Raw genomic sequence first — 16695 nt, 5'->3', positions numbered from 1 at the left:
CGGTACCCCCTGTATGTAGCCTCCAAATTGACTCTGTACCAGTACCCCCTGTATATAACCTCCACATTGACTCTGTACCGGTACCCCCTGTATATAGCCTCCACATTGACTCTGTACCGGTACCCCCTGTATATAGCCTCCACATTGACTCTGTACCGGTACCCCCTGTATATAGCCTCCACATTGACTCTGTACCGGTACCCCCTGTATATAGCCTCCACATTGACTCTGTACCGGTACCCCCTGTATATAGCCTCCACATTGACTCTGTACCGGTACCCCCTGTATATAGCCTCCACATTGACTCTGTACCGGTACCCCCTGTATATAGCCTCCACATTGACTCTGTACCGGTACCCCCTGTATATAGCCTCCACATTGACTCTGTACCGGTACCCCCTGTATATAGCCTCCACATTGACTCTGTACCGGTACCCCCTGTATATAACCTCCACATTGACTCTGTACCGGTACCCCCTGTATATAGCCTCCACATTGACTCTGTACCGGTACCCCCTGTATGTAGCCTTTCTTGTTATTTTACTGCTGCTGTTTAATTATTTGCTTCAGAGAGGGGAGAGGCAGGTAGCATAAACGTACACAGGTGAAGATTTTCAGGTTGCAGGCAGATACTGTAATACGTTTCTGAGTGACAGAGTTAGGGCTTTGCATAGGCGTTTTGTTGTGGGCGAAGGAGACAAAAAATTACTGAAACAAAATAACATTGCAAAAGGGCTCTTTATAAATGAAAACATAGCAATGTATCAACCTACGTGACATCACAGAGGGCCAACCAACCTTCTGGTAGAGAATGCGGTGATGACATCACAGAGGACCAACCAACCTTCTGGTAGAGAATGCGGTGATGACATCACAGAGGGCCAACCAACCTTCTGGTAGAGAATGCGATGATGACATCACAGAGGGCCAACCAACCTTCTGGTAGAGAATGCGGTGATGACATCACAGAGGGCCAACCAACCTTCTGGTAGAGAATGCGGTGATGACATCACAGAGGGCCAACCAACCTTCTGGTAGAGAATGCGGTGATGAGTATCAAAATTGTCACTGGTAAATAAATGCAGAGCGCTATGATAAACTGGATAAAACAGCTTTAATGAAGTGGCAGCTGCGTTCATATAGATGATGTCGCCGATAGTAACCGATAGGAGCGTCGACTGAATAACCTGCTTTCTACTACGTAGCGAGAGGCAGGACCTGTTTCTATAGAAGAAGCCCATTTTCATTCTCAGCTTCTTAACTAACTCATCAATATGAACACCATCCAAAGTACATACGCTTAAATCATCAGACTTATTTGTATGCGCTCTAGAGAACAACATAATTGTTAACTAATATCTAGTTCATTATTACCAATTGAAAGAATGATAAATAACAGTAGTGTGTTGCGTCCCAATCACACCAAAAGTATAAAAGAAGACTTTAAGGTGAGGACTCCTGCAAGCCCCAGTAATACGACTCTGAGAGAAATATAGCTGTCTATTGCCTCTTCAGCACCTAACTAGCCAGCTGGTCATCAAGATGACTGACTTAAAGATGACTGATTTAAAGATGACTGATTTAAAGATGACTGACTTAAAGATGACTGATTTGAAGATGACTGATTTAATTTAACGAATCCTGATTTAACCGAACCCCACAGGCGACTCCCAGGTGCGCCATAAACGTCATCAACGTGGGCAGCAGGCGTGTCCATAGTGTCTCAGTGTAGCTAGCATACCGCAGTCAGCCTGTGTGTACAGCAGCGCAGAAAGACCACTTTATCATACGGAGGACTTCAGAAAGGCTCCCGGTAATAACGTTGTTACAGCGGTGACTTTTCCTTGTGGCCGTGAAGAACGTGTAAAAAGGCAGCCGGTTTTCACAATGGCGACAGCTGCGGTTTCTGCCAGTGGCCCCAACCCCGGAACCGGAGCTGAGTTGGTCCGAGGACAGGCCTTCGATGTCGGGCCCCGGTACCACAATCTGTCGTATATCGGTGAGGGCGCCTACGGAACGGTGTGGTAAGACATATTTTCATACTGGCAGAAATGTTGCCCCACACACACACACACACACACACACTCTTTCATCACTACTGACGTTAGTCAAACAAGTTTGGATACTTTGTAGACTTCCATGTGTAGAATTCCCCTCCGGTTTCACTTCTTTACTGCCACATTGTAACATGAACAGTAAGTTTATGTTTCTACATGTGTTGCTGTTGATATGGTGCCTGCTAGTGTGCAGTGGGGAAGACGCTTGTTACAGTGGAAACTTGTTGATCTTGGCTCGACTGTAGGATTGGGCAACTCGGGTCGATTTCCTATTACATAACTCATAACTCAGTGTTTGCTAAATTATTTTATTCCATTTAACAGACTATTTATGTTCATTTCGACAAATCTTCCTCTACTAACTTTCTATTAGGCCAACATATTTCGGTTTTATCTGCCTGCTCACTAGAATAATTTATCGGAATAACCACCGACGCAAAACGCCTGAATGTTGAACTTGATTCGTGTTTTAATCCGTCAATTTGTCTTAATTTAAAATAGGCCTGAAAACTGAATCTATTCAGACTTCCCGGTAGGCTGGTTTCATAACCCATAAAACTGCAGTATTCACTGTGTGAATATTGTGTTGTAGAGGGGTTAAAGCTGCAATGTGTCACTTTTTAGGTGACCCAACCAAATACACATTTTAGTTATAGAGCTGTCATTCTCATTAAAAGCCAGTCTAAGAAGAGGTAGATCTGCTCTTTATAGATCTGTCATTCTCATTAAAAGCCGGTCTAAGAAGAGGTAGATAATGTTCTATGTTATAGATCTGTCATTCTCATTAAAAGCCGGTCTAAGAAGAGGTAGATCTGTTCTATGTTATAGATCTGTCATTCTCATTAAAAGCCAGTCTAAGAAGAGGTAGATAATGTTCTATGTTATAGATCTGTCTTTCTCATTAAAAGCCAGTCTAAGAAGAGGTAGATAATGTTCTATGTTATAGATATGTAATTCTCATTAAAAGCAAGTCTAAGAAGAGGTAGATAATGTTCTATGTTATAGATCTGTCATTCTCATTAAAAGCCAGTCTAAGAAGAGGTAGATAATGTTCTATGTTATAGATCTGTCTTTCTCATTAAAAGCCAGTCTAAGAAGAGGTAGATAATGTTCTATGTTATAGATCTGTCTTTCTCATTAAAAGCCAGTCTAAGAAGAGGTAGATAATGTTCTATGTTATAGATCTGTCTTTCTCATTAAAAGCCAGTCTAAGAAGAGGTAGATAATGTTCTATGTTATAGATCTGTCTTTCTCATTAAAAGCCAGTCTAAGAAGAGGTAGATAATGTTCTATGTTATAGATCTGTCTTTCTCATTTAAAGCCAGTCTAAGAAGAGGTAGATAATGTTCTATGTTATAGATCTGTCTTTCTCATTTAAAGCCAGTCTAAGAAGAGGTAGATAATGTTCTATGTTATAGATCTGTCTTTCTCATTTAAAGCCAGTCTAAGAAGAGGTAGATAATGTTCTATGTTATAGATCTGTCTTTCTCATTTAAAGCCAGTCTAAGAAGAGGTAGATAATGTTCTATGTTATAGATCTGTCTTTCTCATTAAAAGCCAGTCTAAGAAGAGGTAGATAATGTTCTATGTTATAGATCTGTCTTTCTCATTTAAAGCCAGTCTAAGAAGAGGTAGATAATGTTCTATGTTATAGATCTGTCTTTCTCATTAAAAGCCAGTCTAAGAAGAGGTAGATAATGTTCTATGTTATAGATCTGTCTTTCTCATTTAAAGCCAGTCTAAGAAGAGGTAGATAATGTTCTATGTTATAGATCTGTCTTTCTCATTAAAAGCCAGTCTAAGAAGAGGTAGATCTGCTCTATGTTATAGATCTGTCTTTCTCATTAAAAGCCAGTCTAAGAAGAGGTAGATAATGTTCTATGTTATAGATCTGTCTTTCTCATTAAAAGCCAGTCTAAGAAGAGGTAGATCTGTTCTATGTTATAGATCTGTCTTTCTCATTAAAAGCCAGTCTAAGAAGAGGTAGATCTGTTCTATGTTATAGATCTGTCTTTCTCATTAAAAGCCAGTCTAAGAAGAGGTAGATCTGTTCTATGTTATAGATCTGTCTTTCTCATTAAAAGCCAGTCTAAGAAGAGGTAGATAATGTTCTATGTTATAGATCTGTCTTTCTCATTAAAAGCCAGTCTAAGAAGAGGTAGATAATGTTCTATGTTATAGATCTGTCTTTCTCATTAAAAGCCAGTCTAAGAAGAGGTAGATAATGTTCTATGTTATAGATCTGTCATTCTCATTAAAAGCCAGTCTAAGAAGAGGTAGATAATGTTCTATGTTATAGATCTGTCATTCTCATTAAAAGCCAGTCTAAGAAGAGGTAGATCTGTTCTATGTTATAGATCTGTCATTCTCATTAAAAGCCAGTCTAAGAAGAGGTAGATAATGTTCTATGTTATAGATCTGTCTTTCTCATTAAAAGCCAGTCTAAGAAGAGGTAGATAATGTTCTATGTTATAGATCTGTCTTTCTCATTAAAAGCCAGTCTAAGAAGAGGTAGATAATGTTCTATGTTATAGATCTGTCTTTCTCATTAAAAGCCAGTCTAAGAAGAGGTAGATAATGTTCTATGTTATAGATCTGTCTTTCTCATTAAAAGCCAGTCTAAGAAGAGGTAGATAATGTTCTATGTTATAGATCTGTCTTTCTCATTAAAAGCCAGTCTAAGAAGAGGTAGATAATGTTCTATGTTATAGATCTGTCTTTCTCATTAAAAGCCAGTCTAAGAAGAGGTAGATAATGTTCTATGTTATAGATCTGTCTTTCTCATTAAAAGCCAGTCTAAGAAGAGGTAGATAATGTTCTATGTTATAGATCTGTCTTTCTCATTAAAAGCCAGTCTAAGAAGAGGTAGATCTGTTCTATGTTATAGATCTGTCTTTCTCATTAAAAGCCAGTCTAAGAAGAGGTAGATAATGTTCTATGTTATAGATCTGTCTTTCTCATTAAAAGCCAGTCTAAGAAGAGGTAGATCTGCTCTGTTATAGATCTGTCTTTCTCATTAAAAGCCAGTCTAAGAAGAGGTAGATAATGTTCTATGTTATAGATCTGTCTTTCTCATTAAAAGCCAGTCTAAGAAGAGGTAGATCTGTTCTATGTTATAGATCTGTCTTTCTCATTAAAAGCCAGTCTAAGAAGAGGTAGATCTGTTCTATGTTATAGATCTGTCTTTCTCATTAAAAGCCAGTCTAAGAAAGAGGTAGATAGATCTGTCTTTCTCATAAAGCCAGTTAGGTAGATCTGTCTGTTTCTCATTAAAAGCCAGTCTAAGAAGAGGTAGATCTGTTCTATGTTATAGATCTGTCTTTCTCATTAAAAGCCAGTCTAAGAAGAGGTAGATCTGCTCTGTTATAGATCTGTCTTTCTCATTAAAAGCCAGTCTAAGAAGAGGTAGATCTGTTCTATGTGCGCTCATTTCTATGCTTCCCGTTAAGTTTAGTTTTTGCGAATTTGAGTTTGTTTTGTACGCCAGCTAAAAATACAATTATTTTGTCTCGTAGAAAATCTGTTTCACAGGTTTAGATTTAACAATGATTTTTTACAACATATATGATTGTTTTGTTACAAACTGAAATTAGGTGAAATATTAGTATTTTAGCAACAAGGAAATTGATTGTTTAAAAATTTAATTAATTTAATTATTTTGTTGCATTTTGAAGCATTAAGAGCCGCGACGCCAGTCTGAGCATTAACATGCATTGGGTGTGGTTTTGGAAGCAGAAGGACATTATCTTTCATATCATAGGGTTAGTGTTCCCACACGGCCTGATGCCACGGACGTGTTGTCACAGAAAAATGTTGGGTGGAACTGTTGTGGGGCGGCAGGTAGCCTAGTGGTTAGTGTGTTGGACTAGTAACCAGCAGGTAGCCTAGTGGTTAGAGGCAGGTAGCCTAGTGGTTAGAGTGATGGACTAGTAACCAGCAGGTAGCCTAGTGGTTAGTGTTGGACTAGTAACCAGCAGGTAGCCTAGTGGTTAGAGCGTTGGACTAGTAACCAGCAGGTAGCCTAGTGGTTAGTGTTGGACTAGTAACCAGCAGGTAGCCTAGTGGTTAGTGTTGGACTAGTAACCAGCAGGTAGCCTAGTGGTTAGTGTTGGACTAGTAACCAGCAGGTAGCCTAGTGGTTAGTGTTGGACTAGTAACCAGCAGGTAGCCTAGTGGTTAGAGCATTGGGTCAGTAACCAGCAGGTAGGCTAGTGGTTAGAGCGTTGGACTAGTAACCAGCAGGTAGCCTAGTGGTTAGAGCGTTGGACTAGTAACCAGCAGGTAGGCTAGTGGTTAGAGCGTTGGGCCAGTAACCAGCAGGTAGCCTAGTGGTTAGGGTTGGACTAGTAACCAGCAGGTAGTCTAGTGGTTAGGGTTGGACTAGTAACCAGCAGGTAGCCTAGTGGTTTGAGCGTTGGACTAGTAACCAGCAGGTAGCCTAGTGGTTAGTGTTGGACTAGTAACCAGCAGGTAGCCTAGTGGTTTGAGCATTGGACTAGTAACCAGCAGGTAGCCTAGTGGTTAGTGTTGGACTAGTAACCAGCAGGTAGCCTAGTGGTTAGTGTTGGACTAGTAACCAGCAGGTAGTCTAGTGGTTAGTGTTGGACTAGTAACCAGCAGGTAGCCTAGTGGTTAGAGGCAGGTAGCCTAGTGGTTAGAGCGTTGGACTAGTAACCAGCAGGTAGCCTAGTGGTTACAGTGTTGGACTAGTAACCAGCAGGTAGCCTAGTGGTTAGAGTGTTGGACTAGTAACCAGCAGGTAGCCTAGTGGTTAGAGTGTTAGTAACCAGCAGGTAGCCTAGTGGTTAGAGCATTGGGACCAGTAACCAGCAGGTAGCCTAGTGGTTAGAGTGTTGGACTAGTAACCAGCAGGTAGCCTAGTGGTTAGAGCGTTGGACTAGTAACCAGCAGGTAGCCTAGGCTAGTGGTTAACCAGCAGGTAGCCTAGTGGTTGGGCCAGTAACCAGCAGGTAGCCTAGTGGTTAGCTAGTAACCAGCAGGTAGCCTAGTGGTTAGGGTTGGACTAGTAACCAGCAGGTAGTCTAGTGGTTAGGGTTGGACTAGTAACCAGCAGGTAGCCTAGTGGTTTGAGCGTTGGACTAGTAACCAGCAGGTAGCCTAGTGGTTAGTGTTGGACTAGTAACCAGCAGGTAGCCTAGTGGTTTGAGCATTGGACTAGTAACCAGCAGGTAGCCTAGTGGTTAGTGTTGGACTAGTAACCAGCAGGTAGCCTAGTGGTTAGAGTGTTGGACCAGTAACCAGCAGGTAGCCTAGTGGTTAGTGTTGGACTAGTAACCAGCAGGTAGCCTAGTGGTTAGGGTTGGACTAGTAACCAGCAGGTAGTCTAGTGGTTAGGGTTGGACTAGTAACCAGCAGGTAGCCTAGTGGTTTGAGCGTTGGACTAGTAACCAGCAGGTAGCCTAGTGGTTAGTGTTGGACTAGTAACCAGCAGGTAGCCTAGTGGTTTGAGCGTTGGACTAGTAATCAGCAGGTTGCCTAGTGGTTACAGTGTTGGACTAGTAACCAGCAGGTAGCCTAGTGGTTAGAGTGTTGGACTAGTAACCAGCAGGTAGCCTAGTGGTTAGAGCGTTGGGCCAGTAACCAGCAGGTATCCTAGGGGTTATAGCGTTGGACTAGTGACCAGCAGGTAGCCTAGTGGTTAGAGTGTTGGACTAGTAACCAATAAGAATTTGTTCTTAACTGACCTGCCTAGTTAAATAAAGGTGAAATATAAACCGGTTAACATGCTGTACAGTAAGTGTCTTTTGCATCTGTGAAATTACAACCATTTGATGTGATATGAAGGTAGAGGATTTATGTTTCTAGAACTGGACAGCAACTGAGAATTGATTCACGTTTAGCTGGGGTTTAGATGGCTGTGTTGTCTTCCAGAACCCAATTCCCCCTTTAAACAGGTCCTTGGACGACGGAGTAACGTTAGACTCCTGTTAGTCCGTTACTGGGCCAGGGCAAGCTTCAACAGAGCACTGCAAGCTGCACCGTGAAGCATCAAACTACTAAGCTGAACGAAGCCACGGGACTTTAAAAGTCTCCATGTAAAGTTAGCTAGGTCGACTTGATCCTGACAGTCATACAATTTGTTCATCTAGTTCTGAGAATAGGCTTTCTGGGTGTATCCAGTCTGCAGAGAGACGAATCACAAAGTTGTTCAATGACGTTTCAGAAGGGCAGGAGCGACACTCAACGAGTCTAGTACGACGGCGATCATTACATCATCCCGTACAGAGAATCTTTCTCTCTCAACCCACAGAGATGGTTCATGTTGCCTAGTCGCTAAGTCTCCAGCTCGCCCGCAGGCAGGCAGTCAGATGTTCACACTCTGTGGTTGTGTGTATTCAGATCAGTGATTTAAATAATGGAAGGTGGTGTCAGTGAATGGGATCCCAGGGGCCGTGAGACCTATCTTTATCCCTAGGCTGAGTTGAGAGTGAAAGGAGGAGTATCCCAAATAGCACCCTATTCTCTACATAAATCCCAAATAGCACCCTATTCTCTACATAAAGCCCAAATAGCACCCTATTCTCTACATAAATCCCAAATAGCACCCTATTCTCTACATAAAGCCCAAATAGCACCCTATTCTCTACATAAAGCCCAAATAGCACCCTATTCATAAAGCCCAAATACATAAATAAAGCCCAAATAGCACCCTATTCTCTACATAAATCCCAAATAGCACCCTATTCTCTACATAAAGCCCAAATAGCACCCTATTCTCTACATAAATCCCAAATAGCACCCTATTCTCTACATAAAGCCCAAATAGCACCCTATTCTCTACATAAATCCCAAATAGCACCCTATTCTCTACATAAAGCCCAAATAGCACCCTATTCTCTACATAAAGCCCAAATAGCACCCTATTCTCTACATAAATCCCAAATAGCACCCTGTTCTCTACATAAATCCCAAATAGCACCCTATTCTCTACATAAAGCCCAAATAGCACCCTATTCTCTACATAAAGCCCAAATAGCACCCTATTCTCTACATAAAGCCCAAATAGCACCCTGGTACAGAACATAGAGCCCTGGTGAGCCATAAATCCCAAATAGCACCCTATTCCTACATCTGGTAGAGCCTCTGGTGAGCCAAATAGCACCCTATTCTCTACATAAATCCCAAATAGCACCCCCTCTGGTAGAGCCTCTGCCCAAATAGAGCCATAAAGCCCAAATAGCACCCTATTCTCTACCCTCTAGTGAGCCTCTGGTGAGCCAGGGAGCAGACTACCCCTCTGGTGAGCCTCTGGTGAGCCAGGGAGCAGACTACCCCTCTGGTGAGCCAGGGAGCAGACTACCCCTCTGGTGAGCCTCTGGTGAGCCAGGGAGCAGACTACCCCTCTGGTGAGCCTCTGGTGAGCCAGGGAGCAGACTACCCCTCTGGTGAGCCAGGGAGCAGACTACCCCTCTGGTGAGCCAGGGAGCAGACTACCCCTCTGGTGAGCCAGGGAGCAGACTACCCCTCTGGTGAGCCAGGGAGCAGACTACCCCTCTGGTGAGCCAGGGAGCAGACTACCCCTCTGGTGAGCCAGGGAGCAGACTACCCCTCTGGTGAGCCAGGGAGCAGACTACCCCTCTGGTGAGCCAGGGAGCAGACTACCCCTCTGGTGAGCCAGGGAGCAGACTACCCCTCTGGTGAGCCAGGGAGCAGACTACCCCTCTGGTGAGCCAGGGAGCAGACTACCTCTCTGGTGAGCCAGGGAGCAGACTACCCCTCTGGTGAGCCAGGGAGCAGACTACCTCTCTGTGGAGCCAAGGAGGCAGGGAACAACATGACTCTACTTGGAATACTCTCTGAATTCCCAGCCTGCCCCTCCCAGCCTCCCTCACACACTGAGCAAACACACATCCATCCTTCCTATTCACTCACTCACTCTCCTTTCCCTTTGTCAACTCACACACACCTACACTTATACACCTACCTACCTACCTACACACACCTGAGGCTGTAGCCGGCTTTACCTTGCTGTGTGTACAGGGACTAGACTGGAGGAGCTTTCTAATCAACATGTTATCATGTTAGATATGTTAGCCATGTCTCCATATAAAGAGCTGCACGATATCCTGTTAAACCCAGTCCTAAAGGCCCACTATGTATTTAGTTATCACCACCAACTCTGTGTTGTTGTTTGTGTCGCACTGCTTTGCTTTATCTTGGCCAGGTTGCAGTTGTAAATGAGAACTTCTTCTCAACTGGCCTTCCTGATTAAATAAAGGTGAAATAAAATAAATAAACTCTCACTTAACTGCTGGTGCAGCCCATCTGCCACTTGGGAAACTAGGAGGATTTGGCCTGGCAATGCCAGACAGTTCCACTTTATAGCTAGATGAATATGTGATATGACTGAAGCCACTACCTACATGCTACCTCACCTACCTCGTACCCCTGCACATTGACTTGGTACTAGGGCTGTTGAGGTGACCGTATTACCGACACACTGGCGGTCTAGAGTCACGTGACCGTTTCGTCATGGTAACTATGCTTCTCCAAGCTCTGATGTTGCTGATGGTCATTAGTAGTCTACCAAACTGGCTACCTGCCTGGTACTCAGCACTCTATTGTCCCTGTAATCACTCTGACATCAATGCAAATGTAATGGAGGCTATGTAATTGCGTGAGAAAACATACACATGGTCAGCAGATGTTAATGGGAGTGTAGCGAAATGCTTGTGCTTCTAATTCCGACCGTGCAGTAATATCTAACAAGTAATCTAACCTAACAATTTCACAACAACTACCTTATACACACAAATCTAAGTAAAGAAATGGAATATAAATATACAATAGATTTGCTCTAGCCAACCGTGTGCAGATGGCATACCAGAGTGGGCACGCTCGCTATATACAGTCGTGGCCAAAAGTTTTGAGAATGACACAAATATTAATTTCCACAAAGTTTGCTGCCTCAGTGTCTTTTTTGTCAGATGTTACTATGGAATACTGAAGTATAATTACAAGCATTTCATAAGTGTCAAAGGCTTTTATTGACAATTACATGAAGTTGATGCAAAGAGGCAATATTTGCAGTGTTGACCCTTCTCTCTGCAATCCGCCCTGGCATGCTGTCAATTAACTTCTGGGCCCCATCCTGACTGATGGCAGCCCATTCTTGCATAATCAATGCTTGGAGTTTGTCAGAATTTGTGGGTTTTTGTTTGTCCACCCGCCTCTTAAGGATTGACCACAAGTTCTCAATGGGATTAAGGTCTGGGGAGTTTCCTGGCAATGGACCCAAAATATCGATGTTTTGTTCCCCGAGCCACTTAGTTATCACTTCTTCCTTATGGCAAGGTGCTCCATCATGCTGGAAAAGGCATTGTTTGTCACCAAACTGTTCCTGGATGGTTGGGAGAAGTTGCTCTCGGGATGTGGTGGTACCATTCTTTATTCATGGCTGTGTTCTTAGGCAAAATTGTGAGTGTGCCCACTCCCTTGGCTGAGAAGCAACCCCACACATGAATGGTCTCAGGATGCTTTGCTGTTGGCATGACACAGGACTGATGGTAGCGCTCACCTTGTCTTCTTCGGACAAGCTTTTTTCCGGATGCCCCAAACAATCGGAAAGGGGATTCATCAGAGAAAATGACTTCACCCCAGTCCTCAGCAGTCCAATCCCTGTACCTTTGGCAGAATATCAGTCTGTCCCTGATGTTTTTCCTGGAGAGAAGTGGCTTCTTTGCTGCCCTTCTTGGCACCAGGCCATCCTCCAAAAGTCTTCGCCTCACTGTGCGTACAGATGCACTCACACCTGCCTGCTGCCATTCCTGAGCAAGCTCTGTACTGGTGGTGCCCCAATCCCACAGCTGAATCAACTTTAGGAGACGGTCCTGGCGCTTGCTGGACTTTCTTGGGCACCCTGAAGCCGCCTTCACAACAATTGAATGCCTCTCCTTGAAGTTCTTGATGATCCGATAAATGGTTGATTTAGGTGCAATCTTACTGGCAGCAATATCCTTGCCTGTGAAGCCCTTTTTGTGCAAAGCAATGATGACGGCACGTGTTTCCTTGCAGGTAACCATGTTTGACAGAGGAAGAACAATGATTCTAAGCACCACCCTCCTTTTGAAGCTTCCAGTCTGTTATTTGAACTCAATCAGCATGACAGGGTTATTTCCAGCCTTGTCCTAGTTAACACTCACACCTGTGTTAACGAGAGAATCACTGACATGATGTCAGTATATCCTGGAAGGATATTGACCTCATTCCGTCAGTAGATGATGTCTGGTTATTTTTTTAAATGCCTTCCTCACTATCTTAAATAAGCATGCCCAATTCAAGAAATGTAGAACCAGGAACAGATATAGTCCTTGGTTCTCTCCAGACCTGACTGCCTTTGACCAGCACAAAAATATCCTATGGCGTTCTGCATTAGCATCGAACAGCCCCCGCAATATGCAACTTTTCAGGGAAGTCAGGAACCAATATACACAGGCAGTTAGAAAAGGCTAGCTTTTTCAAGCAGAAATTTGCTTCCTGCAACACAAACTCAAAAAAGTTCTGGGACACTGTAAAGTCCATGGAGAATAAGAACACCTCCTCCCAGCTACCCACTGCACTGAGGATAGGAAACACTGTCACCACTGACAAATCCACTATAATTGAGAATTTCAATAAGCATTTTTCTACGGTTGGCCATGCTTTACTCCTGGCTACCCCAACCCCGGCCAACAGCTTTTATTTTATTTTATATATATTTTTTGCTTTCCACCGGGCTACCCCTACCCCGGTCAACAGCACTGCACCCCCCACAGCAACTCGCCCAGGCCTTCCCCATTTCTCCTTCTCCCAAATCCAGTCAGCTATTGTTCTGAAAGAGCTACAAAATCTGGACCCCTACAAATCAGCCGGGCTAGACAATCTGGATCCTTTCTTTCTAAAATTATCTGCTGACATTGTTGCCACCCCTATTACTAGCCTGTTCAACCTCTCTTTCGTGTCGTCTGAGATTCCCAAAGATTGGAAAGTAGCTGCGGTCATCCCCCTCTTCAAGGGGGTACACTCTTGACCCAAACTGCTACAGACCTATATCTATCCTACCCTGCCTTTCTAAGGTCTTCGAAAGCCAAGTCAACAAACAGATTACAGACCATTTCAAATCCCACCATACCTTCTCCGCTATGCAATCTGGTTTCAGAGCTGGTCATGGGTGCACCTCAGACACGCTCAAGGTCCTAAATGATATCTTAACCGCCATCGATAAGAAACAATACTGTGCAGCCGTATTCATTGAGCTGGCCAAGGCTTTCGACTCTGTCAATCACCACATCCTCATCGGCAGACTCGACAGCCTTGGTTTCTCAAATGATTGCCTCGCCTGGTTCACCAACTACTTCTCAGAGTTCAGTGTGTCAAATCGGAGGGTCTGTTGTCCGGGCCTCTGGTAGTCTCTATGGGGGTGCCACAGGGTTCAATTCTTGGACCAACTCAATGATGTACCTAGGTGTCTGGTTAGACTGTAAACTCTCCTTCCAGACTCACATCAAACATATCCAATCCAAAGTTAAATCTAGAATTGTCTTCCTATTTCGCAGCAAAGCATCCTTCACTCATACTGCCAAACATACCCTCGTAAAACTGACCATCCTACCAATCCTCGACTTCGGTGATGTCATTTACAAAATAGCCTCCAATACTCTGCATCCAATTTATTGAGTAGTCTATCACAGTGCCATCCGTTTTGTCACCAAAGCCCCATATACCACCTACCACTTCGACCTGTATGCTCTCGTTGGCTGGCCCTCGCTTCATACTCGTCGCCAAACCCACTAGCTCCAGGTCATCTACAAGACCCGGCTAGGTAAAGTCCCCCCTTATCTCAGCTCACTGGTCACCATAGCAGCACCCACCTGTAGCACGCGCTCCAGCAGGTATATCTCTCTGGTCACGCCCAAAACCAATTCTTCCTTTGGTCGCCTCTCCTTCCAGTTCTCTGCTGCCAATGACTGGAACGAACTACAAAAATCTCTGAAACTGGAAACAGTTATCTCCCTCACTAGCTTTAAGCACCAGCTGTCAGAGCAGCTCACAGATTACTGCACCTGTACATAACCCATCTATGGACCAAAACAGTGTGTGAAAACCTTGTGAAGACTTACAGAAAACGTTTTTTTTTTAAATTTTACCCCTTTTTCTCCCCAATTTCGTAGTATCCAATTGTTGTAGTAGCTACTATCTTGTCTCATCGCTACAACTCCCGTACGGGCTCGGGAGAGACGAAGGTTGAAAGTCATGCGTCCTCCGATACACAACCAACCAAGCCGCTGCTTCTTTAACACAGCGCACATCCAACCCGGAAGCCAGCCGCACCAATGCGCCGGAGGAAACACCGTGCATCTGGCCACCTTGGCTAGCGTACACTGCGCCCAGCCCGCCACAGGAGTCGCTGGTGCGCGATGAGACAAGGACAACCCTACCGACCAAGCCCTCCCTAACCCGGGCGACGCTAGGCCAATTGTGCGTCGCTCCACGGACCTCCCGGTCGCGGCCGGTTACGACAGAGCCTGGGCGCGAACCCAGGACTCTGATGGCACAGCTGGCGCTGCAGTACAGCGCCCTTAACCACTGCGCCATCCGGGAGGCCCCTACTTACAGAAAACGTTTGACCTCTGTCATTGTCAACAAAGGGTATATAACAAAGTATTGAGGTAAACTTTTGTTGTTGACCAAATACTTATTTTCCACCAAAATTTGCAAATAAATTCATAAAAAATCCTACAATGTGATTTTCTGGATTTTTTTTTTCTCTCATTTTGTCTGTCATAGTTGAAGTGTACCTATGATGAAAATTACAGGCCTCTCTCATATTTTTAAGTGGGAGAACTTGCACAATGATGGCTGACTAAATACTTTTTTGCCCCACTGTATGGTTAAATAAAGGGTTAGAGTTATATATAAATAAATACCTGGTTAAATAAAGGTGAATTAAATAAAATAAAAACAGCTTGGAAAATTCCAGAAAATGATGTCATGGCTTTAGAAGCTTCTGATAGGCTAATTGACATAATTTGAGTCAATTGGAGGTGTACCTGTGGATGTATTTCTTGGCCTACCTTCAAACTCAGTGCCTCTTTGCTTGACATCATGGGAATATCAAAAGAAATCAGACAAGACCTCAGGAAAAAAAACTGTAGTCCATCCTTGGGAGCAATTTCCAAACACCTGAAGGTGTCACGTTCATCTGTACAAACAATAGTACGCAAGTATAAACACAATGGGAACACGCAGCCGTCATACCGCTCAGGAAGGAGACGTGTTCTGTCTCCTAGAGATGAACGTACTTTGGTGCGAAAAGTGCAAATCAATCCCAGAACAACAGCAAAGGACCTTGTGAAGATGCTGGAGGAAACAGGTACAAAAGTATCTATATCCACAGTAAAACGAGTCCTATATCGACATAACCTGAAAGGCCGCTCAGCATGGAAGAAGCCACTGCTCCAAAACCACCATAAAAAAGCCAGACTACGGTTTGCAACTGCACATGGGGACAAAGATCGTACCTTTTGGAGAAATGTCCTCTGGGCTGATGAAACAAAAATGGAAATGTTTGGCCATAATGACCATTGTTATGTTTGGAGGAAAAAGGGGGAGGCTTGCAAGCCGAAGAACACCATCCCAACCGTGAAGTACGAGGGTGGCAGCATCATGTTGTGGGGGTGCTTTGCTGCAGGAGGGACTGGTGCACTTCACAAAATAGATGACATCATGAGAAAGGAAAATTATTTGGATATATTGAAGCAACTTCTCAAGACATCAGTCAGGAAGTTAAAGCTTGGTTGCAAATGGGTCTTCCAAATGGACAATGACCACAAGCATACTTCCAAAGTTGTGGCCACTCCAATACCTTGACATTGTTGTCCATAAGCCATTTTGCCATCACAAAGCCCTGACCTCAATCCTATAGGAAATGTGTGGGCAGAACTGAAAAAGCGTGTGCGAGCAAGGAGGCCTACAAACCTGACTCAGTTACACCAGCTCTATCAGGAGGAATGGGCCAAAATTCACCCAACTTATTGTGGGAAGCTTGTGGAAGGCTACCCAAAACGTTTGACCCAAGTTAAACAATTTAAAGGAAATGCTACCAAATACTAATTGAGTTTATGTAAACTTCTGACCCACTGGGAATGTGATGAAAGAAATAAAAATTGAAATAAATCATTCTCTCTACTATTATTCTGACATTTCACATTCTTAAAATAAAGTGTTGATCCTAACTGACCAAAGACAGGGAATTTTTACTAGGCTTAAATGTCAGGAATTTTGAAAAACTGAGTTTAAATGTATTTGGCTAAGTTGTATGTAAACTTCTGACTTCAACTGTACATAAATACATGCATGAGCAATAGATGATATAAAATACAGTATATTCATATGAGATGAGTAATGTAAACATTATTACAATTATGCTCTACATGTCTTGTAAAGAGGATTCATTTTTAAATTTTAAGAAGTGATCCATTTTTTAAAAAGTGGCCAGTGATTTCAAGTCTGTATGTAGGCAGCAGCCACTCTATGTTAGTGATGGCTGTTTAACAGTCTGATGGCCTTGAGATAGAAGCTGTTTTTCAGTCTCTCGGTCCCAGCTTTGATGCACCTGTACTGACCTCACCTTCTGGAT

The 16695-nt window shown here is 43.5% G+C and overlaps 1 protein-coding gene across 2 annotated transcripts in view; it reads left to right on the top strand.

Annotated features, from left to right (window-relative positions):
- The first annotated feature begins 1710 nt into the window (after window positions 1-1710).
- Window positions 1711-16695, top strand: part of LOC139389479 (mitogen-activated protein kinase 1-like) — a 58761-nt gene continuing 43776 nt past the window's right edge. For both annotated transcript variants that reach the window (XR_011629413.1, XM_071136270.1), the window contains exon 1: window positions 1711-2024. Coding sequence is in view for 1 of the 2 variants with exons in the window: in XM_071136270.1 (XP_070992371.1) it covers window positions 1888-2024 (137 nt within the window). In the remaining variant the exon portion in view is untranslated. The remainder of the gene's footprint in view (window positions 2025-16695) is intronic.

The sequence above is a fragment of the Oncorhynchus clarkii genome, chromosome 30 (assembly GCF_045791955.1).
Source record: "Oncorhynchus clarkii lewisi isolate Uvic-CL-2024 chromosome 30, UVic_Ocla_1.0, whole genome shotgun sequence".
In the NCBI taxonomy this organism is placed as follows: Eukaryota; Metazoa; Chordata; class Actinopteri; order Salmoniformes; family Salmonidae; genus Oncorhynchus; species Oncorhynchus clarkii.
The sequence above is the reverse complement of the archived record's forward strand: the minus strand, read 5'-3'. Positions and strand labels throughout refer to the sequence as shown.